This window comes from Poromitra crassiceps, assembly GCF_964638095.1.
Source record: "Poromitra crassiceps genome assembly, chromosome: 12".
NCBI lineage: Eukaryota > Metazoa > Chordata > Actinopteri > Beryciformes > Melamphaidae > Poromitra > Poromitra crassiceps.
In genome coordinates this window covers 46983904-47010289 of record NC_139632.1, presented here as the reverse complement: position 1 = coordinate 47010289, position 26386 = coordinate 46983904, and the positions used below count along the sequence as shown (strand labels likewise).

Sequence of the window (26386 nt, the reverse complement as noted above, 5' to 3'; positions counted from 1 at the left end):
CTCCCTCCCTGGGTACCATGTCAAACACCATATGGAGCAAATAAAGCCAGGGAGCCCGGGCGGTGGTGGGGGCTGGGGCTCATTTAGCAGACCTTCAATTTGCATTGAAATTCGATATTGACAATCACATCGCCTCCCACCTTATCTATAAAGCCACTGGAAGATGTTAACCCGATGAAAAATCTATAATAGGCCTATAATATTTAGAGTGTATCTGTGACAAATTGACAATCAGTGTAGGCTGAATTGATCTACTGTAGCTACTTTGGATATAATTCCCTGGTATTAGCCTACTATATTTCTGTATAGTGTTTATTAGTGACCTGATGTAATGTACAGCCAATCTCATATCATTTATGGTATCAATAACGACTTTATAGTAGTGATGTTATTGTAATCTCCTGTGGTTTCACCACAAGCATGCATTGCAATTAAACATTAAGAATCATACAAGTAACTTAAGAAGTATACTTTCAACACTTTCCGACAAAGCATCGTGTTCAGTCTTAGCTGTCAGCAACAAAGACTAAATAAAATAAAAACACCCAACTAGAAACTTATGGATTAGCACTTTAATGAGACAAACTGGGTTCCTGGATGGAGGGGTTGAGGAGGTTCTGATGGTCCTGTGAAACTGGAATAATTTGACTTTCATTTTAAGAAAGCAGTGCGATAAAGACAGAGGAGACTGTTTTGATCCTTCTCACTGCTCTCACTGTGGGGCAGACTGGATGCAAAATATATATAAAGACTAATAGACAAAGACCAATTTTAATATTAGATAGTATTGAAATGCATTATAGACAGTATGTAATATGTATATCTGCCAAAAGAAAATAGTCAGTCTGCCTGAAAAAGAATGATTGATTTACAACATAATATTTACAAGATCGTTTTATTTGAAAAAAAAGAACAGCAAATCAATAAAATTTAAGTCATGACTATAAACACATATTTCAAGTTTTGTCTTGTATACTATACACTGTTATTGCTCTGCAGAAAGAGGTGTGACGTGTGAGGAGTAGAGGGATGAGGAATCTCCAGCCACACCACTCAGCTTTTCCAGTCATTCGGGGAGACAGAGGATGTGCTGGGGCTTTCTACTGGACTTCAAGACGATACAAGTTCAAGCTGGATCTGGATTCTGCTTTCAGCCAAAGCACAAAGGATTCAGTCTGGATCTGAGAGTCCCGAGGGAGAGGAGCAGGGTTGCCAGATCTCATGAGAGAAACAAGCAACCGAAGCGGGGAGCGGTGTCAGTCTTCAGTCAGCAGCCGGTGGAAATGATCCTTCCTCCTCTTCAGTGGCTCCCGGAAATCCTCCTAAAGACACACATATGAGAGAACACACACACACACACACACACACACACACACACACACACACACACACACACACACACCAGAATAATCACAAGGAGTTGTATTCCATAGACTGATATCATGTGGCGTATGAAGGTATAATCAAGGTAAATAATCAGTTTCAGCAGCTGACCAGACGTTTAAAGAACAGGACTAGGGCTGCAACTACAGATTATTTTCATTACGATTAATCTGTTGATTATTTTCTCGACTAATCAATTAGTCGTTTGGTCTATAATAATATGTCAAAAAATGGTGAAAAATGTCGACCACTCTTTTCCCCAAAGCCCAAGATGACACCCTCACATGTCAAATGGTAAATGAACTGGATTTATATAACGCTTTTTGGCAGTCTGACTGACGACCGCTCACAGTGCTTTACAGTAGTCTGACTGACGAGCGCTCACAGTGCTTTACAGTAGTCTGACTGACGAGCGCTCACAGTGCTTTACAGTAACGACTACATTCACCCGTCCACGCTCACAGCACACACCCACGCCGTCTGCACTCATGCGAGGCGCCAACTGCTCGTCGGGAGCAAGTCCAGGTTCTGAAAATTGAGGCCAATGCGGAAGTACCAAAAACTGCAGTTCCTCGAATGGCCACTTGAGGCTGGCTCCAAAAGGGAGTCATTCCCCATTTACCTGATGTTAAAGTGCCTGACTTTACAGCAGAAATAAACATGTATACAGCCTGGTACAAAAAACAGTTTTGGTCTCTATAGTAAAGTGTTATGCAAACTGTATGGGGGGGCGGAGTTCTATCTAACTCACCCGTTTAGACTAAAATAGACGATTAAAAAAAAAAAGCCTGGGACGTGATTGACAGGTCGTCTGTCCAGCGATTGCGCAGCTCGCCGATCACAGACCAATTTCGCCCGTGACTATTTCTCAGAATTCAAAAAACTTATTTTATTCATGGTGGGAATGGGCCTCCACCCAGAAGAAAAAATAAAATAAAAATAATAATAATAATAATACTAACAATAATAATTTGAAGGGGGAAAAAACCCTCCACAAATGAAACACGCGGGTAATAAAGGTGGTGTAATGTGATAGCAGTGACTCACAGCAGAAGACAGTTTCTCCAGGTAGGGGATGAGCCTCTGCAGCTCTCTGTCCTCCTGAGCTCCAGACCAGCTCTTGATGGGCATCGTGTTCATCAGCTACAAAACAAAATATAAATCACCCTCAATTCATACAAACTGTACTGAGGTGAGATAAGAGGGAGTTACATTAGTACACCAACCCCAAAAGTCTCTTTCAAAAACACAATTGTAGTCTTCATGTTTGGAATTGATCTTCTTAACGTGAAATATCTAAACCATTTTTTCGAGCTGAAAACTGTGCTACAATTGTGATAGACAGATAACTGACATTTAAATACCTGGTTGAAACTAATTTGATTCCATTTGATGAGATTTTGTCTCTCGGACCCAAATCTGAGAATATTTTTTATTGTCAGATATGATTTAGTTCAGAATCCCATCAAACCAGTCATTCTTATACATTCTCTAATTGTGTTAACTTCTTATAAATGGGAGAGTAGGTGGGTGTGGGTGCTTACATGGTATGGGTAGGTGTGGGGGGCGTTGTCCAGGACCACCGTCTTGGCCGGGTCTCTGCCCAGAATGCCCAGGTCCTTCACATAATGTCCCAACACGCAGGAGCAGTCCTCCTGGTACAGTCGATGCCTTCATAAAGACACAAACAACAAGTCAGACAACATGCTGAACGCTTCAAGCTAATTCTACCGCTCAACTCATTAAGAATGTTTACACGCATACGCACTAATATTTTCCAGTATTATTCCCGTTAGTTATGGAATGGCATACTGTGGTTCTTTCCTGTCTGTAGGAAGGACGGGACTATTTGTACTTGTTTTTTCTTTTTAACTTTCAAATAAACCAAACCAAACCAAAATGACAATATTCTGAATTTGATACGAGTGAGCATATTCCGTTTGGATATTCTGAATTAGGCTTTATTCAGAATGTAGCATTTTTTAAGACCGATAATATGCCGATATTATTTGGGTTTTAGGAGCATTCTTTGGACATGTGTACAACAAGCATATTGGGGAACATGCGTCTCAATCGGGAGTTTTACGGCAGTTTGCGACACACCTGGCCTCTTGCCTGTTTACTGTGTGCTACAGTATGTTTACTGTGTGCTACAGTATGTTTACTGTGTGCTACAGTATGTTTACTGTGTGCTACAGTATGTTTACTGTGTGCTACAGTATGTCACACCCGGCCTCTTGCCTGTTTACTGTGTGCTACAGTATGTCACACCCGGCCTCTTGTCTGTTTACTGTGTGCTACAGTATGTTTACTGTGTGCTACAGTATGTTTACTGTGTGCTACAGTATGTTTACTGTGTGCTACAGTATGTCACACCCGGCCTCTTGCCTGTTTACTGTGTGCTACAGTATGTTTACTGTGTGCTACAGTATGTTTACTGTGTGCTACAGTATGTCACACCCGGCCTCTTGCCTGTTTACTGTGTGCTACAGTATGTTTACTGTGTGCTACAGTATGTTTACTGTGTGCTACAGTATGTCACACCCGGCCTCTTGCCTGTTTACTGTGTGCTACAGTATGTTTACTGTGTGCTACAGTATGTCACACCCGGCCTCTTGTCTGTTTACTGTGTGCTACAGTATGTTTACTGTGTGCTACAGTATGTCACACCCGGCCTCTTGCCTGTTTACTGTGTGCTACAGTATGTCACACCCGGCCTCTTGTCTGTTTACTGTGTGCTACAGTATGTTTACTGTGTGCTACAGTATGTTTACTGTGTGCTACAGTATGTTTACTGTGTGCTACAGTATGTTCACTGTGTGCTACAGTATGTTTACTGTGTGCTACAGTATGTTTACTGTGTGCTACAGTATGTCACACCCGGCCTCTTGCCTGTTTACTGTGTGCTACAGTATGTTTACTGTGTGCTACAGTATGTTTACTGTGTGCTACAGTATGTCACACCCGGCCTCTTGCCTGTTTACTGTGTGCTACAGTATGTTTACTGTGTGCTACAGTATGTTTACTGTGTGCTACAGTATGTCACACCCGGCCTCTTGCCTGTTTACTGTGTGCTACAGTATGTTTACTGTGTGCTACAGTATGTCACACCCGGCCTCTTGTCTGTTTACTGTGTGCTACAGTATGTTTACTGTGTGCTACAGTATGTTTACTGTGTGCTACAGTATGTTTACTGTGTGCTACAGTATGTTTACTGTGTGCTACAGTATGTTCACTGTGTGCTACAGTATGTTTACTGTGTGCTACAGTATGTTTACTGTGTGCTACAGTATGTGCTTTGTAAACAAACCAACTAGCCAGAGATGCATCCCCGAAAGAGAAGCCCACATTTCTGGTCGGAAAGAGAAACACTTTCACCCATTATGAAAGACTTGGATATCAACAGGTTTTTGGATGTGCGCAAATATCCCAACACTGACCTTTTCAAGAAGGTGGTTGAACGCATGAAAGGAGGAGGGACTTTGGGGACGTCATGCGGACATTTTAGGTTACAGTAATCGGAGTACGGACAGCTGCATGTAAACGGGAATATTAGTGGAATATTCATTTTCATTAGCATGTAAACAGCGTAGTCTTTTTTTTTGGAGTAAGGGCAAAAACCGGAATATTTTGTGTGTGTTTAAACGTAGTCAGTCACTGTAATTCAGTCTGGATAAATCGCAGACGCTGACGCGGCAGATTGCAGGAAAATAGCGGGAAGCATGTCGACTAACGGGAAGTCACGGGTGCAGAAGGGTTCGCTGTAACTAATAAACCCGACGGAGTGCAAGTGTGTTGTGGAAAACTTTGATGAAACACAGGTGTAACTAATAAACCCGACCGAGTGTGAGAGTATCTGGCTGCGTTCCAATCGGCTAGTAGTTCCCCTTCGAAGTGTTTCAAAGTGTCCCCTTCGAAGCTCTGTTGTGGAGAGCTTTGATGAAACACGGGTGTACGCAGATGTGGGGAAGACGCACCGAAACAGCTTCCGGCGGGGATCCAGGATGTCCAGGATCTTCTCTGCGTAGTGCTTCTTGGCCGTCGTGTAAACAAACATCTGGAACACAAACACCAACAAAAGCTGAAACCAATCCACCCAGAGCAGAGCGCTAACATGCTTTACCACAGTTTATTTACACATATAAAGACGATAAGCCGCAGAGAGATACATTTACCGTTTGTGTGTGTGTGTATATATATATATATATACTGTATATATATATATATACCGTAAATTCCGGACTATAAGCCGCGGCTTTTTCCCCGTTTTTTGGCCTTTTTTGGCCCCTGCGGCTTATATAACGGTGCGGCTTATCTATGGATTTTTTCAGAAAAAAAACAAAAAAAAACGGAATTCTCTCTTCTTTAGCACTATTTCTAACTATAAATCCACTTCTGTTTTAATTTCCTCTCTTGCCCTCTTTTCACCACACCGCGGACACTGTGTGCACTGTAAAAAAAAACACAGGTGGTGTTGTGTTATGTTGTTTTGTTGAAATGTTAATAAATGGGAGCTTCCTCAAACAGCCATCTCTTTCCCGACAATCCCCTCTGTGCACGAACCCTTATGGTAATTAAACATTAAAACACAATAAAAAAATAAAAAAAAAAAAATAAAAAAAAAATAAAAACATTAAAACATTAAATATTATAGTCCGGTGCGGCTTATATATGTAACAAACAGTCAATTTTGCGGGTGCGGCTTATAGTCCGGTGCGGCTTATAGTGCGGAATTTACGGTATATATATATATATATATATAAAGTGATGAATATTGTCACTGAAAACTTACAGACAGAAAGCACTTGCTTGTCTAAAGAAAACTCTACTGTAGTCACAGGAATAAGGCAGCTTCATTTTATATATATTTGTGTTTTCTCGGGCATGAAACTTACCTCGTAGATCTTTGCCATGGACTGCAGGAACTCCTTCACATGTGGCCGCAGGACCATGTATACCTGATGAGAAGACGAGGGAGTCAATAAATGAAGTAATGTAATGAATGAATGAATTCATATATATATATATATATTCTACATTTTCTCCTTAGTTCCTACTTCTTCACCTAGCACAAATATTTTACTACATCTATCTTCCGGGTATATGCAGGAATCCTGAAGTTAAATTCAATGCCTTTTAAGACCTTTTCAATGTATTCTAAGACCTGAACGGCACTTTCGTCACATCAGTGATAGGGGTGTAAATCACAAGTTCACGAAACAATATTATATATTAGATTCTTTGGACAACGATACAATATTTGCTGATATCACAAAGTCTGCCACAATATGATTTCGATTCAATTCAGGGGTCTGTGATTGATATGAGACGATACCGTATGCCCATTTAACACAATCAGCACAAGAGCTACAAAATCGATGGTGATTAAGATGTTTTAATACTTTTTAAGGGCCTTAACTTTCCCTAAATTGATTTGTCAACTTTTAATACTTTTCAAGACCCCGCGGATAGCCTTATTTTGACTCAGACACCCATTGCTATTGCTTTCTTATGTTGGTGATCTGGAAAGTGAAACTTGCTCTCCTGTTCGCTCAACCAGCTTTCATTGTTAAAACTGGGTGGAAACAAGTAGAGTAAAAACCACACACACGCACACAAAGAAAAAACACCTGTATCGCAGAAGCAATCTTTAGGGCCCGCCAGAGGTCAGTGATTCACTATATCTCCAGTTTGTTTCACTACAGAGGACAATGAGTGGAGAAAAAGGGGGCAGCTGAGGATCAACTGCTTTCTCCTCACTTTCCTGCGAGCGTTTGTCTCGTTCGTGTCGGTTGTGAACTTGTGATAGGAGGAAACATCAGAGAGGCACACTGTTGATTTTCCACAGCCTCACCTTGTACTGATGGTGCTGGAAGGTGGTGTTGAAGGTGTACTCCGCCTCTTCGATCACGTTCAGCGAGCTGAACATCAGGGTTTCGTCCTGCAGGCACAGAGACAGAGAGAGTCACCTTCTAGTAGAAAACCAAGATAGTAATAACTGTAGCACTTGCTGTAAGTGATCCATTCTAAACTAAATAGTCAGTACCCATTTTGACTAATCGAGTATCTGAAGCAGCAGGACTGAACTCACCAGGTCCAACACCATGGTGGCCTCGGGCGTGCTCCTGGTTTTGGGGGGAATGTCTCTGGGACTGGGTTTGGCCTGCTGGGAGGAGAGCGACGGGATGTTCTTGATGAAGCTGAAGCTGTAAAACAAGATAACACTGTTACAGTAAAGAACAAAGGGATCCAGAGTGACAGGTCAGAGACCCTGAGACATACAGGCAGACTTACGGGCTGAAGACGTCTTCGTGGTCATCGTCTCCGCCCGGCAGCCCCAGCAGGTCCATGGAGCTGAAGCCAAACACACACTGCTCCGGACTCATCAGCACGTCCTTCCGGCCTGAGCTCCTCACATCTGCACAGAGGAACCAGACCCTCCATCAGCACCTTCACACTGTCAGCAGCAGGATCAGCAACAAGTTCATTTTTAACGTTGTTGGCTGTCAACAGCCAATCAGATTCCCACGCTTTGTTGTTTTCCTACTGATTCGATTCAGTGCAAAATGTAGAAGTTGATTCCAGCCATTCAAAGCTTCCCAGGTCCCTACAAAGGTCCCTACAACATCTATGTGAAACACTACAGGTCCCTACAACATCTCAGGTCCCTACAACATCTCAGGTCCCTACAACATCTCAGGTCCCTACAACATCCCAGGTCCCTACAACATCTATGGTACAACATCTATGTGAAACACTACAGGAATAAAACGCCTTAAAGTGAAGCTTGGAGAATGGTCGCCGTTGTGGCCAGAAAGCGTTTCATGAAATCAAAGTAAACAAAATGGGAGTCAAATAATTTCTTAGGCAAAGTAAATCATGTTTTGCCTGTATTTTTTCATCATAGCATTGTCACCTGACATGGGAGTGTACTGGGGCGGGGCGGGGTGCATATCAATGTCGTCATTCTCAATTGAATGAGGTCATTAGACAGTCATTATCTCCATTGTTCAGTCAACCAGGTTTGGTTTCGGGCTATCTCAACTGTTCATTGAACAGTTGAGAGGAGATGAAGAGGAGAGGAGGAGAGGAGAGAGAGGAGAGGAGGAGAAGAAGAGGAGAATGTCTTTCAGAATTCCAACAGCATTGCACTGCCTCATTCTGCATCGAGGCGTTGAACTCCAACAGGACACATCGAGTCCTTTTGCCTTTCGCCAATAATGACAACAACAAATGTCATCTCACCACACGAAAGCCTGAGGCTGCGGAGCCGTTTACACTCAACTGCTCAGAATGATTCTTCCATTAGGTGCACACAGGGATGGAGATACTGGCACATTAATGCTGTGGCTGGAAAGTTACGTCGACTCCACCAGACAGCAGACACTTTGGCTTAAAGAATAGAAACCGACCACCAAGAGGATGACTGGATGTCTGTCAGAGTGGCTGGTCAAGTAGTCAGCTAAGTTTCACTACACAGCGCTGTTCAAGAGCGAGCGCCAACAATAAAATAAAAACAATAAAAGATGACACGCATTAGAAAAACACAAAGACAAATCAGTTGGCAGGATCTGCACAGAAGACTTGCTGAGACATTTTGATTTGAACTACTGTACTGTAGTCTCCCTAAAGCCGATTTGTTTAGGCAAGCAAAAAGAGAATGACAGTAATTTAGCTTGGATGAATCAGAAGCATCATGCCATCATCATTTCAAATTCACAACGAGAGACAATGTTTCTCAGCTGGAAAAAGCAGAAACGAGTCAGCCGGTGGCTTTATAAACCGTCACTGCTGCCGATGGATGAAAAGGTTTCTTTCCTTCCTTTGTGCACTGATCACATTTTGTTGAACTATCGATATTTAAACTCGAGTATTATTTACTACTGATGACATTTCCCCTCAAAAGCTCAATGAAACTCTATTAAAGACCTTTTAAGGCCATGAATTGTATACGACTGAAGCCTTTCTCAGAACCTGCATGATGCCGGGTCCTGTGTGGATGGATCGTGAAGATGCAGCTCATGAACAGAACTCAACAGGGAAGCACAGGACGCATCTCTGTACTCACTCTCTTTGCAGGGCGTGAGGAAGCGTACGATGGGAGTGTAGATGTTTCTGGCCGTGGAGTTACGGGGGGACGCCACGTCCATCTCCGCCAACACCTGCTGGCGCTTGGCGGGCTTTATGGGGGTCTTGAAGGCTAAATCTAGAAAACGGATAAAAACCACACGATTACCTTTTTCAACAGTAATCAGAGTGATTGATTACATTTTCCAGTAACTTGCTCAAAACGGCCTATGGTGAGGCTCTTTGTCACACGGTTACCCGTCTCTCCGTTGGCGACAGCGAATCTGGTTCTCTTCCTGGCCCGACCGTGGGCCAGGCCCCGGGCCAGAGGCCGCCTCGCCTGGGGAACATCGTCGTCTGGGAGAGGGGAGTCGACGACCAACAGCTCTTCATCCTGCACAGAAAAACAAAGCTGCCATTATAGACTAACAAAACCCTGCAGTGGCCGTTCGCCAGAAGGCCGTCCTCAGTGTCTCTGCTCCATATTCAGCTTTAAAGAGTCAAACTGTGATCGGTTCATAAAAGCAGACTCTGGTCATAATGACCTCTGGAAGCCCGCCTGCAGTGGCCACTTGACCTGTCTGTGCTGGTGTTTGACCTGTCTGTTCTGGTGTTTGACCTGTCTGTGCTGGTGTGTTTGGCTTGAGAGAGGAGCTGATGTCCGTAATGTATCCCTGCAGTGGTTTAATTCAGACCATGTTTGAGCTCGCTTTCAACTCTGGTGTCAAAATTATGAAAAGACACAATGTCATTGTCCTGGATGTGTGGTTGACTAAGACACTGAATGCCCAGAACCACAAATATTGTGTTGAAGAGGTCTTTTATCCAACATGGGCTTGACCACATGGACCTCTACCATTTCACTACCAGGAATTGCATATTTTGTCATTGTTTTGAGCTGGAAGGTGCAGTGGGAGCTCTGTTGTGTTGTCAGTGTAGAAAAAACTGGGGGCATAAAAAAAAATTGGGGGCACTTAAAAAGGTAATTAGTGCATAATGTTGCTAAAGCCTAGTTGCAGTGGTTCCCAACCTTGGGGTCGAGGGTGTTGTGACAGTGTTGTCACTGGGCCTTGTGGTCTTGGGATTCTATAAGGCCATTTATTGTACCTTGTCTGTTTTCAACTGTACCACAATGACCAAAGGCACATTTCCACATGTGAGAAATAAAGTGTCTATTCTGTTCTGTACAATAAACAAAATTGCTATGGTAAAACAAGTAAGGAGAAACAGCTTGCATGCATGTGGCCTGGTGACCTACTTTTGGACCCTTCCTCACTGGGATGTTTAATTCTATGTCAGACAGCACGTCATGTTGCAGCAGGGGCGGAGCAGACCGACACTAAACCTATGCAGGGCTGTAGGAGGGTAAACCCATCTCAAGTCCATATATACTCGCCTCCATAATCCAACAAATCCCTTATACACCACAGTAACTACAGTTAAACGCATGCAAGTTATAAGAAGCATGTCTGTCAGGGGGTTAACTTAATGCTTTTCTTAAATATAGCTGCTTTCCATTCTCTCCAGGAGAGCCAAACTCCCCAGAAAACAAATGCACAATTTGAGTATCGCCACATGTAGCCTAACGTTACATAGTTACCCACACAACGTAAATGACACTTTCGAGTCTTCTGGTAAATTCGGCATATAACGATAGATTCAAGATTCATTATAATAGCAATATTGAGTAATCAGATTACAAACTGATTACTGATACTTAGTGTAAGTATGCAGTGCAGCGATCCAGAAAACGTCCGCCCTTCATTGTGTATTTTGAATTTTGTAGCAGTTTTTCAGAACAGAGCAGATGTTACTTGAGCCATTTCTGCCACCATAACATTGTCATAATAACAGTTTGGATCATCGCTGGATAACTTATTTGGAGTTCAGTTAACGTTACTTCACAGGATAAAACAGGAAAAAGCCAGAGTGCGTCCAGCGCCTGTGTATTGTTTTGTTGTGGAAGCAATGTGGACGCGTTAGCTTAGCTTAGCTAGCATCAGAATAATTCGATTTGAACAAATCAGACCACAGACATATTTAAACTATTGGTGCCGAAAGCTAGGCAGACGTTTACTAGCAATAGTTGCCGTAGTCAGGGCCACACAGAGGAACGTTTTTGTGTGTATGAAACCCATTTAGATGGACCGTAGCAGTACCTTGGTTTGAAGCGGACTTTCAGCCTGAGAAATCCGCGTTGTCCTCGTCGTCGCTCTGCTTGGTCGCTGGCTGTTCTTCTTCGGCGTTAACGAACAAGTTCTAATCGTTTTTCGATTTCTAAGTTTCATTTTGTCTTCTGTAACTATTTTAAACGTATGGACATAAAATATCTAACTCTAACCAAAAACAGTTGAACTGAACTGAACTGAGGTAACGTTACACGATTGGATTTAGTAGCTCCGCCCCGATCGTTGTTGGGTCTGTGAATGTGTGACCTCGCGTCACCAGGCTCTTCTCGGTGAATGTGTAACCTCGCGTCACCAGGCTCTTCTCGGCGAGAAAGAGCCTGGCTCCCGCCCACAATTGATTTTGTCACCCTACTGGTTCCGGCCTAGAGCCCGCCCTAGACCGGATGGCAGCGTTTCTAGCTCGTCAACTTTCACGTTAACTTGACAATTTGACCCAAGTATCAGAACGGCAAACAACAAAACAAAAGATGGACGTACCGAAGTTCTTTTAGAAACATTGCGGATTCACAATCTCACATCTTTTAAGCCAATACAGAAGCTTTGCATCAGACAATTAATCGAGGGAAGAGACATCAAGCTGACAGCAACACAGATGTTTTTTGGCGCACTGCCTTCCGGTGTTCATTCTGGTTCCGTGGTTTACGCCCCATGACAAAAAGCGGGGTGGAAGGTGCCCAGACTAGTGAATGTGTGGAATGTGCCGGAGAGCGATACGATGATACGATAGGTTGGTTTATTTTGGGGGCGGTGCTTCAGTATCAACGTGAGACCCGAGTCACGTTGCACGTGTTGAAGACCGAAAGAAACATGACCTAGTTTCTGAATCATATTATAATCATAATATTCAGAGATAAAAAGAAGATATCTAAAAGACAAATTCACAACATTACAAGTGCAGTCCAATACAATACATACAGGATTCACGAATAGTTAAGTAGGCATTAATTGGTCTGTAGGTCAGTGTGATGGTCTGTTGTTCGTCTGTAGGTCAGTGTGATGTCTGTTGTCTGTTTGTAGGTCAGTCAGTGTGATGGTCTGTTGTTTGTAGGTCAGTCAGTGTGATGGTCTGTTCTCTGTCTGTTGTTTGTAGGTCAGTGTGTTGGTCTGTCTGTTGTTTGTAGGTCAGTGTGATGGTCTGTTGTTTGTAGGTCAGTGTGATGGTCTGTTGTCTGTAGGTCAGTGTGATGGTCTGTTGTCTGTCTGTAGGTCAGTGTCATGGTCTGTTGTTTGTTTGTAGATCAGTGTGATGGTCTGTTGTTTCTCTGTAGTTCAGTGTGATGGTCTGTTGTTTGTCTGTAGGTCAGTGTGATGTCTGTTGTCTGTCTGTAGGTCAGTGTGATGGTCTGTTGTTGGTAAGTCAGTGTGATGGTCTGTTGTTTGTATGTCAGTCAGTGTGATGGTCTGTTGTTTGTAGGTCAGTGTGATGGTCTGTTGTTTGTCTCTAGGTCAGTATGATGGTCTGTTGTTGTTGTCTGTCGGTCAGGTGATGGATCTGTTGTCTGTCTGTAGGTCAGTGTGATGGTCTGTTGTCTGTAGGTCAGGTGATGGTTGTGCCATGAAGCCTGCTTGCTGCCTGCTGCAGAGTGTGGGCGTCCCAGCCAGGTCTGCTGTCCAGCATGCTGCCCTGATCCACTCCAGTGCTGTCCAACACCCAGAGAGCCAGGTAACCTGCACCCCCATCTGGGCACCCAGTGTCTATCAGTCTGTCTAATATGACTCTGGGACAGACAGACAATTAGCCTATTTCACATCTCACCCAAATCAGCCATTTTGTGTCTAAAATGCAGTAACGTGCGTGCAAGCAAAACAATTAAGAGTGCAAGCACAGCTGGTCCAGTCCCAGCACTCTAATGTCTTGCTTGCACCCGTGTTCCTGCATTTTAGACACAAAGTGGCTGATTTGGGTGGGATGTGAAATAGGCGTATATTTCAGGGTTTCAGAGTAGAGCAGGTGTCAAGACTTCCACTTCCGTCATATATAACATTTTGTCGGGGAGTGTCATCATATTTTTCCAATGAGTTGGAGGCCCGTAGCCAGGGTTTGAGAAATACCGAGGTCATTTTAGCATGGCGTGGGGGGCCCAGGGGGGGCTATGCCCCCCCGGATAGAACATTTTGTCCATTTTAAAGTAAAATGCTTCAATCTGGTGCACTTTGAGAGCAAAATGAAGAGGCTAGATTTATAAATAACTACATACATCATGTTAGATGAATATCCTCTTTACTGTGCTGTTGCTTTAAAATGATACAAAAAATAAATGTCTCCCCATATAATATAATTTATATTCTGCATACAGGTCACATGGCAGAATACTGCTCAATTAAATACAATGGCCCATCTACACAAACATCACTTACAGGGGAGTTACTTACCCATTCACTTCAATAGAACTGTCCCCAAAGTCTAGCCCCAATCTAGCCTCAATGCAAAATCTGAATGTTGTGAGTTATCTCTCTTCCTTCTATAGCACACAGAGAGGAAGCAAATTGTTGCATTTCTGATCAACTGTCGCATTAAAACATCAATGACAGATTAATAGATCTGGGGACCGGGGCTATTAAAAAAAAAATAATAATAATAATAATTGGTGTGGAAAATACCGAGGTCATGACCTCGGTGTCCTCAATGGTAGCTACGGGCCTGATGACTTGTGGAGGTTCAAGTTAAAATATATTTTGGTCAGAGAAGGGTCACAGCTTTTTAATTCAGAGCGCCCCAAATCCCTCCAGTGACCCCCCCTTCGAAATAACAGAAGTTACTTTCTGTAGTAACTAATTACTTTGAAGTAACTAGTAACGTTAAAGTAATTAAATTACTTTTTGATAGAAGTAACTAACTAATTACCAATTTTCAGTAACTTGCCTAACACTGCTCGACACACAAAAGGTATGCACAGGCTAAGACAAACAAGGACAGTGAATTGACAGTGGTACATTTAACCCATTGATACCTGATGCAGCATTTGTGTGTGTATTCCTTTAAGACGCGGTTCGCGGTCTTAAAAGGATACACACACAAATGAGGGATATACACTATATACAGTCCATGATATACACGCAAATGCTGCATCAGATCAGGTATCAATGGGTTAAACAAATGAACTGCTATTTACAATAAGTTTCACGTAAAGTATTATATCTATGCACACTACAGTATATTATGTAGGCTAAGCCACACTGGATTGTACTATTTAAATTTATCGCAGTCATCTACCAATCTACATAAGCAAAACGTTGACAGTTATTGCACAATTAACACATTTCACATTAGGTGGTGTGTGTGGAGTGCGTGCAACCAGTTTACTTCATTAGCAGCCATCTGTAAAAAATAAAATAATCACGCTCAAAGCTCTGATGACATTTAAGAAAGATGATATTTTATTTCAGATTCAAAATAAAAGTATTCACACAAACACATATTGAGTAAATAGGCAAGAATAGCTCTTCGCCCCTCAAAAAAAAGTTTAATGTAGTAGAAACAGATCTCACGGGTGGTTAATGTGTGGTCTGGGTGCTAAAAACTGGTCACTGAAGAGGCACAACACAGCCCACCTCCACTGCACTGTTTCCATGGTTACTGGGAAACATTCAAATCCCATTCATTAAAATAAAAACATAATAGGAAAAAAAAGAGAGGAATAAGCACACATTTATAGAACAGACTGAAAGGCTTTGTGCCTGTATATCCAGAGTAGTAGTACTAGTAGTAATGTGGAGCCAGAGGTTCACTGTTGTCGGTGCTGCAATAACCAACTGAACTGCAGAAGTGCTACATGAGAGAAGACAGGGGGAGAGAGAGAGAGAGAGAGAGAGAGTATTATAGAGTGATAGAGAAACAGAGGGGGTTGGAGTAAGAGAGTGAGAAAGGATTGGAGTTTGAGAGATATGAGAGAGAGAGTGATAGGGATAGAGAGAGCTAGGGAGAGAAGAGAAAGACAGCCTCTCTATGACTCTGGCTGGAGATAAGGTGAGAAAATAGATATAATATTGCAAAGTAATGTATTGTATTGAACTCCGGGCTCACCTTTCTGGTAAAAAAAAATAAAAAATAAAATAAGAATCCCTGTCAAGAATCGTCAGCGGCCAACACAATATGACAGTAAAGTGAAGGTGGTTTGTGAGCTGAACTGTAACTGGAGCCCTGCTGGGAAAATGCGGCAAACTGGAGGTAGAGGTAGATTTTCCTGAGAAGTCCGAGACGAAGAGACAGAGCCTCGTTTCAGTTCCGACTTTTCCAACTTTCCATGAAGACGTGAAGCTTGCTCCGCCCATCATGAGCTTCCCAAAACCATCATCATCATTATTATCATTAGTAGTATTATCGCTATATATTAATAAATCGGCTCTAAATGTAATAATATCTGTGTGCTGGGCTCACTACAGCATATAAAAAAAAGCAAAAGAAAGAAAACAAAACTAAAACAAAACGGAAATATAATAATATAAACATGATATAATCCACAGCCCTGAAAAGCCATTTCAGAAATATTCTATTTAATTCATAAATCTTCATACAGGTTAATTCATACAACAATTGTCACAGCAGAAGGCATCTTGTTACTTTCTCATCATTGTGTTCACGTGTCACTGTAGGCCTGTCGATACAGTTACACAGTCCAGAGAAATACACCGATCCATGCTTCCATCGATCAGAAACGTCCCAAACTGGCCTTGGGGTTCACACCAGGTTCTCGGGTTTGACCGATATACTCGTTCGCCGATACACCGGGCCGATTTTAGGCTTTTTTTTATTAAATATCAGATATCAACCGGTCATGTTTTCCACCTCTGATGTGATAGAGGTTTGTCCTGAACACAGATACAGAACACTGGCTTTCAGTGGAGTTTTAGTGTCCCAGAAGAAAACTCTGGGGAAAAGGGCGAATAAGTGAATTTTTTTGTCATGAAAATGGTAAAAAATTTAAGAATCTCGCCATAAAATATCATCAACTTCAGTCTAAAAATATCGGCGTCCATATCGGTCGAACCCTACTACCTAGTTCAGACAAAAACAGAACAAAGCTCTGTGTGATTGTGCGTTGTAACAAAAACGCTCCACCAGGGGGAGCCATGAACACATCGGGAGTCACAGCTCAGCTCCTCTCTGGTTTCCCTCAGCATCGAGGCAAACCTGCCAAATACTCATCTAAACAAGTGATTATCATTTAACCGCTGTGAATCACATCGTGGCTGCATCACATCGTGGCTGCTATCCGATTGTCTGCGGTCATTACGACCTCCTTCACACCCAGAACAAACTCTATGGGGACCAGCCTATATATCATATATATATCATAATCACCACAAGGCTTTTCTGCTGCCTGGTCGTGGCGTGGCTGTGAATGAATCTGCCAAAGCGTTTAGGCCTCGAGGTAGAGTGAGAGAGGAGAGAGGGGGTGGTGCTTGAAGGGATCTGCGAGTATTCGGAGGTATACAGTGTTGTGGTAACTTTCCCCTGATTGTCGCTACTACGCAGTTAAAGACACGGAGGATGCCGCTGCCTGCGTACATCCTATTTGTGTGTGTGACAGAGAGCTGCAGTACCTCCGCTGTTCAGATGCAAATACCTCAGAGGAGCGCGGTCAATGGATATGCGATAAACATGGATCCGCTGAAGTGGGCAGGTGCTTGAATGTTGCCTCAGGGGCCAAAAGGTCACAAGGTCAATCTAAAAGCGCAGCGCCGACCCTTTGGATCGGGATTGATTGAATTTTCTTTCCTATAACACTCCTTCCTACCCCCCAACCAATCCTTTCAGCCACAGCATGTCTCTATTTGATTGTCAGCCCACTTCCCCTAACTGGATCTGCCGGTGGCATCTGTTACTCATGGAGGGAGAGAGAGAGAGAGATGGAGAGAGGGAGGGAGAGAGAGAGAGAGATGGAAGGCTCTCTGGTCTCTCTCTCTCTCTCTCTGTCTGTGTGCCAATCAAACCTGACTAATAAATTCATTCAATTCATCGTTTGTATCGTCTACAGTCGCATCAGATTACATGGAGAGAGTCAAATGTAAGACGAGCCCAAAATGCAAATAAGGAGAGATGCACCGACATTTTAGATGTTTGGCTCAGGATGTAAAGGGTTAAGGTTCAAATCCCACCGAGGCCACAGATAAGAATGTGTGCAGCGATGCTCTGGATGAAGGTATAAATACCAATGGAAGGCACTGCCTGCTCCACAGCGGTCTGATCTACATGTTCGCTGTACCTTTTGCATTAATTTGCTCCGCAGCAAATCTGCACTGCAAACCTGATCAATACTCACATGGGGTTTGTGAGTCTTGAAATCATACGTGTCAAAATTGCGCAAGTGCCCTTCTTCTTTCTTTTAGTTAAAATTGGCTAAGTGGTGTCAGTGATGTCACTTGAGCAATTGTGATGTCATCGGTGATGTCATTTTACATGTCATCCCTTGGATTGGATTTTGTTGTCTTCTATATCCATAAATCAAAGCAAATCAAATCGAGCATAGACGAGATCTCGAAAAATGATGGCTGGTTAGCTTTAGCTGCCAAACTGCTCAAATAGAAAGCGTAGATTTACAGCATTAGTCCGGTGGTGATTTCCACCCTGGAGAGAACAGAGTGAACGGCACATATCTGTCCAGAACAGTAAAAACAGACGAACAGAAAAGATCAGACGGAGGTACTGTTCGCTCTCGTCACCTTCACGTTACGATAAGGCCTCAGAACAGAACCTACTGACAAAGCCTGATATACTTCCTCACTTGTGTAGGAATAGGGCAGCTTTGTGTAGGCGAGGGGAACGAGTAACAATCTTTAACAGCCAACAGTCACAGTGTGGAAACACAGGTTAGAGTTCAAAAAGCTGACTGATTGATGTAGTTCAGAATGCAGACACCCAACTAACTACTCACTGGTGGGTGACACGGTGTCTGCACAGAGGCAGATAAAAAAAACAAAAAAAACAAACAGAATCTCACTGCGGTGAGTGTGCGTACAAACACTAAGACACAAGCAAGCACTCAGCTGCAGGTATGGATCGCCCCCTGAACCCACAATATCAAAAGCCCCGCCCCCGATCAAGCAACATTTAAAAAACAGCCAGAGGATCACAAGACATTCTGTGTGATATCCTTGATAGACGAGGCGGCCCGCTCGTCGCAGCGCAGGATACCAAGCACTTGGATCAGAAGAAGCACGAAGTCATGCAAAACACAAAGCTGGAACGGAAAAAACATAAGCTCCCTGGCAACGGAAAAATAAAAGCTTCATTGTAAGGTATAATACAAAAGACATCGGATATGAGCCGAAAGAAACTTTCAAGATACGTTTTTTTTTCTCTTTTCTTCTGAAGCACGGATAGCTTCCTCCGACACTTGATTGTCCGTCTGAGTCTTTATCTGATTTTAGTGGACACACGACTCCTATTCGTTTCTGATAAGAGATCACCGTTTTCCTGCTTCCTCCCTGATCCTGGAAAGGGTTTATCTACAAATACAGGCATGCAAGAGAGTCCGACCTGAAGACCATCGCTCAGGTCAGGTCAGCAAGAGAGTCCGACCTGAAGACCATCGCTCAGGTCAGGTCAGCAAGAGAGTCCGACCTGAAGACCATCGCTCAGGTCAGGTCAGGAAGCGGTGGAAAATAGATAAGATTCACCTTTTCACCAGAAAAAGCTTTTTTTGGGGGGGGAGGAGAAAAGGCATTGCTCTGTAGAATGGTAAAGAAGACTAAAGGATATTATTGTGCAGATTGATAATTCCACAGCGAGCTGATGGACACCTGAGAGACAATCTACAAAGTGTATTGTGTGAAACCCGAGCCCCGGACGCACGCTGCTCGGGCTCGCCAGTCCTGCCAGTTGAGGTGCAGCGAGGAAAAACATCTGAGCCAAGGCTTCCATTTGTTTTAGCCAGCTGCACCGTTGACCTTATGCTGCGTTCGATTAGAACTCGGACGTCGGAAATTTGGACTTCCAACTAGGAAAAATAAAAGTTCCTAGTCTCAGCTGTGATTTCTCAACCCTGTTCGTCGTTTGACGTCATTTCAACATGGCCACCAACATTGATCGCATACAATGAGATTTTTTTAAATTCATTTTATAAGATTGTATAAATTTAAAACACATTTTTAATTTTCAACTTAGTATGCTTTCAGACCAATCAGCATACCAATAGAGTAGTTGGTTAAACCCATTCAATTAAAAGTTAATGTAGCTTTTAAAGTCCATTACATTAACGCCATGAGTTAGCTAGCCAAAGCTAACTAGCCGACAATTTTTCCAACTTTGTAGCTTGAACGCATGTAGGTCGGTGATGACGCGTTTCCCAGTTCCGACTTCCCACCTCTGACCATATACGAACGCAGCATTATTCACACGGCAGGAAAATCCATCCGGAAGATTAGCATAAAACATTACTTCACATAGTGAGGACTTCAGATAGACTGAACAATCCTAAAATCAGATAAAAATCTCAACTACAAATGCAACTTTTTTTTATTTTGCTGGGAAGTTAGCAGTAAACTACTAGCTAGCTACCTAGACTCTGGTAGCGCTGCGAGCTATGATGAGCCAAATATATTAAAATGTGAATTTATATCCCTCCACATTATAGAGATCTATTTGTTTCTAATATGTTTTTCTGTGAAGTGCTAAATGTTTAGTGGCTCTTCCAGGTAAACTTTCCCACCATAAATGTAAAAAAAATGGCCGCCGTGTGAATGAGGTCCATTACAGTTTTACACAAAATGAGGTCACAACGGTCCTTTGTTATATGCCCTGAAGAAACAACATATACCTTTAAAGCTTTTCTGATTAAAAATAGATATTCATAATTTTCTTTTTCTTATAGAATCCTAAATATATAGATTTATTTCTGCAGTGAGAGGATTGTTAATGATTAAAATAATGATAACGACAAAATAATAAGAATAACAATAATGATAATAACAATGATACTGTAAAATAATTAAAAAAAAATCTTTCCCCTAGAGGATAAACATCTCTGTCAGTCAGTAGCTGTGTGTGTGTGTGTGTGTGTGTGTGTGTGTGTGTGTGTGTGTGTGTGTGTGCGCGCGCGTGTGTGTGTGTGTGTGTGTGTGTAAACAGTGCATTACCCTTCCTGTTATTACCTTCTCTTTTGTTCTCCAATCATCTGTACATTTATGTAGAAATAAATTATTCACAGGTTGTGCATACATCTTTTCTTATCATATACTGGCTCTGCGTTGGATATATTTTTTACTAAATCGTTTTGGCTAAGAAGAACAAAAGAGGTGAGTTGGTGAGAGGAAACCTGAGATAGTGTATACTTCAAGTGGTCTGTCTTCCTGTACGGTATCTATTTTTTTCTTCTTTTTTGGCATAGACTGTAGAAAATGAGGTTGGTTTTTGGCTTTAGTTAGCGTGGTAATAAAAAATAAAATAAAATACAAGGGAAGGGGTTTGTTAAGACGGCGGGTTGCTGGAGGCGGATGAGGTAGGTGTGTGTTGCTGCTGGGAGACCATACGGCCGCTGGGGGCCTTGGAGCTGCCAGACGAGCCGGAGGCGGCGGACGAGGCCGACCCTGCTGCTGCCTGAGCAAAAAGGACGCCTGCACAGGAAAATAACAGACAGCACAGTTAGGACACACACACACGCACACACAACCATACTTTTTTTTTATAGATAAGATGGAACTTTAAAGAATAAAATAAAATAAAGTAAAATAAAATACAATTAAGAAAATTGTATAAAAAAGAAAGGGGAAAATTAATTTGAGTGTTAAACCATGCTACGTAAAAAATATATGAATCAAAATTATGCTAAATACTATGGATTACGGCATTATTGCGGTGTGCAAATTAACAGCAGTAAAATGTACTGATGCAAAGAATGATGTCAATATCATGCAGAATTGCTTAAGGGTAAATGTCAACAAAATGTCTCAAAATTACTTGTATTATAGTGTTATTTCCGATATATTGATATTTTCCACCTGGTTCATACTCTACATTTCAGATTTAGGTGTTTTCAGTACATATATACATCAGCACAATAAGTCTGCAATCCATACTTTTTATTCCTATATTCTACTGAAACGGTTAGTTGAAAATGCTAGAAAATATCACATTTTCTATGGTGGTTGCAATGGCTTTTTATGCATTGCAAGCATCAAGCATTTTAGTGCTGGACTGAAATGCATTTTTCTCTATTTTCATCATAATTTGAAGAGACATTAGGCTCTCTCTTGATCTCAGTGAGACTACCTGATTAAATAGAGGATAAAGGAAGTTAAAGAGAAAGCCATCAGGCCGACTTCCTGTCCTGTGTCATGTGACGGGGTACTGACCGGTGTACACCACTCCGTTCAGCTCCACCGACATGCTGATGCTGCTCATGCCGTTGGTGGTGAGGTTCAGGGCCGAGTCCTGTCTGCCGTCTGCGGGGAAACAGAGCTGCGTTACCTAACTCATCCAACACTAAGCAACACTTTGCTCACCTGAAACAGAGCTGCGTTACCTAACTCATCCAACACTAAGCAACACTTTGCTCACCTGAAACAGAGCTGCGTTACCTAACTCATCCAACACTAAGCAACACTTTGCTCACCTGTACACCGACTGCACAGGAGGCTTCTGAAACAACCTGGACAGATCAGAACATCCTGATGGACAACACAACCTGGTCTGTCACTAATTAAATCATTTTAAATGCTACAAATAAAACCAAAACATAGAGGAACTGATATTTCCCATTGATACATCCGGAAACATTTTTCTCATATCTCCGTTGTAGCTGCTGGAAATATCTGGAGGTGACGTCACCTCATCTACGATTGGCCGGTTTATCCACCAAGAAGAAAAATACAACAAACTACTGAATGGAGTCAGAAATGAAAGGAACATTACCAATATGTGTTTTTAAAAGAGTTAAAGTCGATTTTTCCTTTAAAAAACCTACAAACCAAATGGACAAAAGAAACTGATGCAACACTGAAAGCAAAATCTACTGCCCAATTTTATAAAATATTATTACTTCTGTTGTATACTACATCATTACTTAATACTTACACAGTACTATTGCATACTTACAACACTTCCACATGCGTTAATATACAGGTTCATACAGCAGAATAATGTTGTTATAAACTCAAGTGTTACTCAGACCTAGAGAAGGAATTATTAAATGTATCCTGCAACACAACACTGACGTTTGCATCCACCGAAGCCACAAAGTATTTGCACAACATCTAATTCAACATTTCCTTGAAATCACCTGCATTCCCAATACTGAGAAAGAGGCAGCGCACTTCATCAGAAAGACAATAAGAGCCTAAACCTGTAGACTCCTATAAGAGCAGTGTCTCTGTGCTTTGAGGGGAATCCCCACACACACAAACAATAGTTTCTAGACGTTAAATAGGTCACCATATAGAGCTACTATGGGTTATTTCCTCTCTGTTGCATATTGTGGTTTGTGATCAGTTTGATGTAGAGTCAAATACTAACTGTGACAAAGAGTGAAAATGGGGGAAATGCACCTCACATGAATTCTGTGGTAAAACAGTCAAATGTACAAACCACAATGGCGCCTTGTAAGGCCTTCAAAGGTACATGGGCCTCGAGGACAATATCAAATTATTTACTTCACTCCTGACAAATCGTCATTTTCGAGATGCGTGGGCTTTGTCTAACGACGACGATATCCTTCTATTTCTTGTGTTAAATTTACAATGTGTTAAAAATACACAGAACTCAACTCGTTACACGAAAAAACATATCTGTTTACCCAGGTGGACTTTCCACCATGTTCTGGTTCCACTTCTCTCTGTTTGGACCTTCGAGGATAATGCATGGAGGTCAAGTGTGTGCGTGTGTGTGTGTGTGTGTGTGTGTGTGTGTGTGTGTGTGTGTGTGTGTGTGTGTGTGTGTGTGTGTGTGTGTGTGTGTGTGTGTGTGTGTGTGTTTCATAGAATTTGTTGATGGTAAGAAATGCATTTAAAAAAAACAGCGGCCTTATCCTTTAAGTTTTGTTCTAGTTCAGGTTGTAGCACCAGAACTGCTCCTGTTTGGTGACTTTAGAATGATGAAAGCGCTAATTCAAAATATGAACCTATATACTGTAGACTTTTTGTTTGAGCAGAGAAAACGGGACAAACTGAAGATAAAAGTAATGTCAGTCATTTGGAAAGAGAAACACCTACTCTGATCATAAAAGTAAGACAAATGACAACATGAAACTTTTTTTGAAACCACCTTTGTTGCTCAGCCTCACTGTGGTATTCCTGCACTACACTTCCCACAGATTACCTGTCAATCAAACAGCTTGGCTCCTCTGTCGCTGCAGTTTGAGTGAAGTAGAAAGAGCGACCAGGCAGACAGCGGTCGTCTTTGTAACGTTCTCCCTGTGGGGCGACTGAGGGAAAAAACGGAGCGCGTACCTTGGTTGTTGATGCGGATGTTCATGGGTATCTGTGCGGTCATGGCCAGCAGGTTGTGCTGCAGCGCTCTCTGCAGCAGGCGGTGATGCTCCTCGGCGGGCAGGGCCATCTTCTTCTCTGGTGGCTCGCCAGCCTCCAGCTTCTCCCTCAGCTGCTCCAGAGCCGCCACCTGAGCCGCCATGGCTGCCTGGGCTGCAGCTGCTGCCTGCACGGCCGCCACCGAGTGGCCCGCCAAGGGCCCCGCCTGCAGGCGACCCAGACCCAGGCTGGAGAGGTGGTGGCCTCCCTCCTCTTCTGGTCCACACAGCACAGAGAGAGAGAAACGGCACGGGTTAAAGAGGAACTTGACTCAAATGCATCCAAATACAAACAAGTCTGAGTAAAGGAGCTTAGCTGAAAGATTCTGTTTTGTTTTTCCAGATTTCCCGAGCGTTTTCGCCCCCTGCTGTCCCAGTCGTTGCTCCACCCCCCTCTGCCGATCTGGGGGGAGAGTTGTAGACTAGCGCAGGCTTCCTCCTATACATGTGCAGTCGCCAGCCGCTTCTTTTCACCTGACAGCGAGGTGCTTCACCGGCAGGACGTAGCACGTGGGAGGATCATGCTATTCCCCCCAGTCCCCTCCCCCACGAACAGGCCGACCAGAGGAGGCACTAGTGCAGTGACCAGGACACCTACCCTCATTCCAGCTTCCCACCCGCAGACACGGCCAATTGTGCCTGTATGGACATCCGACCAAGCCAGAGGTAACACGGGGGCTCGAACCTATGACCCTTGTGTTGGTAGGAGGAGAATCCATTTTATTGTATGCTTTGTACGGATTATTATTAATATCGGTTTTCTGAAGTAGAGACCCTGTAGGGCACATGTGCCAAGCTCAAGGCCCGGGGACCAAATCTGGCCCGGCACCTCGCGGGGCCATGACAGCTAGCAAAGAAGAAAGAATAGAATACAATTCTTCGAAATGTGGCTAAAAATAGCTATTGTTAAATTGAATAATTGTTGTAGGCTACTACCGTAAATTCCGGACTATAAGCCGCACCGGTGTATAAGCCGCACCTTCAAAGTTGACTATTTTTTCAAGATTCAAGATTCAAGATTCAAGATTTTTATTGTCACTCCATGGTACAAGTATCACGTGTGAAATTCTTGTGCCGTGGACTCCGTTTACAACATAGTGCAAATAGTACAAATATAACAAATATAACAGGGCATATGGGTGCAAAAACAACAAGAGACACAACAAGCATAAGGCAGTATAGTGATAAGACAAGTCAGAGACAGTGGCATATTCACTGCACATAGGTGCACGTGTCGGGTGCATACTTTAGACGTGCTTAAACATTTTAAATTCTGCGTATTTGACATACAGGTGCAAATAACATATTCCTTATTAAACATACAATTAAACTCGGCATTTTAAATTCGGCGTATTTGACATACAGGTGCAAATAGCATATTCCTTATTAAACATACAATTAAACGTTAGACATACGTAGTGGTAGCAGCTACAGTACGGTACAGTGCGGCTACTACACTATTTGTGTATGTTAAGGAGTCTCGTGGCCTGCGGGAAGAAACTGTTCCTCAAGCGATTTGTGCGTGCTTTCGGAACCCTGTATCTTCTCCCTGAGGGTAGCAGGGAGAACAGGCTGTTGTGGGGATGGTTTGTGTCTTTGATGATCTTCAGGGACCTCCTGAGGCACCGCTGTTTATACAGTTCATGCAGATCTGGCAACTCACATTCTGTTACGTGCTGTGCCGCGCGTCTCACTCTCCGTAGCGCCATGCGGTCCATGGTGGTACAGTTCCCGTACCAGGTGGTGAAGCAGCCAGTCAGCAGGCTTTCAATGGTGCCTCTGTAGAAGTCCCTGAGGATTTCTTTCCTTAGCCCGAATTTCTTCAGGCGCTTGAGTCCGTGTATTCGCTGTTGGGCCTTTTTGACTACAGTGGCGGTGTGGCCGGCCCATGTCAGGTCCTGGTGGATATTGACTCCCAGGTACTTGAAGCTGTCCACCCTTTCCACCACTGTGCCGTTGATGGTGATTGGGGGGTGTGCGCCCCCCCCCCTCCTGTAGTCTACAATGATCTCCTTGGTCTTGGAGACGTTCAGAGAGAGGTGGTTGTCCTGGCACCATTGTTCCAGGGCCCCCACCTCCTCTCTGTAGGCCGTCTCGTCGCTCCCCGAGATCAGCCCCACGACTGCTGTGTCGTCTGCAAACTTCACGATGGTGTTAGAGGTTTGAGTCGCCACGCAGTCGTGGGTGTAGAGGTCATACCAGAAGGGGCTGGAGACGCACCCCTGGGGCGCTCCTATGCTGATGGTCAGTGGGGAGGAGGTGAGGTTGCCCACCCTCACCACCTGG

General features: G+C 43.2%; 2 protein-coding genes across 2 annotated transcripts in view; both read right to left on the bottom strand.

Annotated features, from left to right (window-relative positions):
* Positions 1–598: 598 nt before the first annotated feature.
* ctdspl3 (CTD (carboxy-terminal domain, RNA polymerase II, polypeptide A) small phosphatase like 3) lies at positions 599–11839 on the bottom strand. Its single transcript, XM_083646998.1, has 11 exons — positions 11610–11839; positions 9709–9844; positions 9452–9589; positions 7678–7801; positions 7475–7589; positions 7238–7324; positions 6279–6341; positions 5361–5440; positions 2928–3054; positions 2431–2526; positions 599–1322 (listed from the first exon to the last, which is right to left on the bottom strand). Exons 1-11 carry the CDS (start codon positions 11736–11738, stop codon positions 1257–1259), a joined length of 1161 nt encoding a protein of 386 aa, XP_083503124.1. The 5' UTR covers positions 11739–11839; the 3' UTR covers positions 599–1256.
* An 8370-nt stretch (positions 11840–20209) lies between these two features.
* The window catches only part of arid3a (AT-rich interactive domain 3A), a gene marked incomplete at its 5' end in the record, with an annotated part of 57875 nt that continues 51698 nt past the window's right edge, over positions 20210–26386 (bottom strand). Inside the window, 3 exons of the mRNA XM_083648439.1 lie at positions 20210–21194; positions 21933–22022; positions 24024–24317. Coding sequence (XP_083504565.1) covers positions 21049–21194; positions 21933–22022; positions 24024–24317 — 530 coding nt within the window. The 3' untranslated portion in view covers positions 20210–21048. The remainder of the gene's footprint in view (positions 21195–21932; positions 22023–24023; positions 24318–26386) is intronic.

Coding starts and splice junctions, on each gene's coding strand:
- ctdspl3 (XM_083646998.1), bottom strand. CDS start 11,738: ATGAAACTTAGAAATCGAAAAACGATTAGAACTTGTTCGTTAACGCCG. Junction 5,441..6,278: donor CCATGGCAAAGATCTACGAG/GTAAGTTTCATG, acceptor TTTGTGTTCCAG/ATGTTTGTTTACACGACGGC. Junction 2,527..2,927: donor CCCACACCTACCCATACCAT/GTAAGCACCCAC, acceptor TTTGTTTTGTAG/CTGATGAACACGATGCCCAT.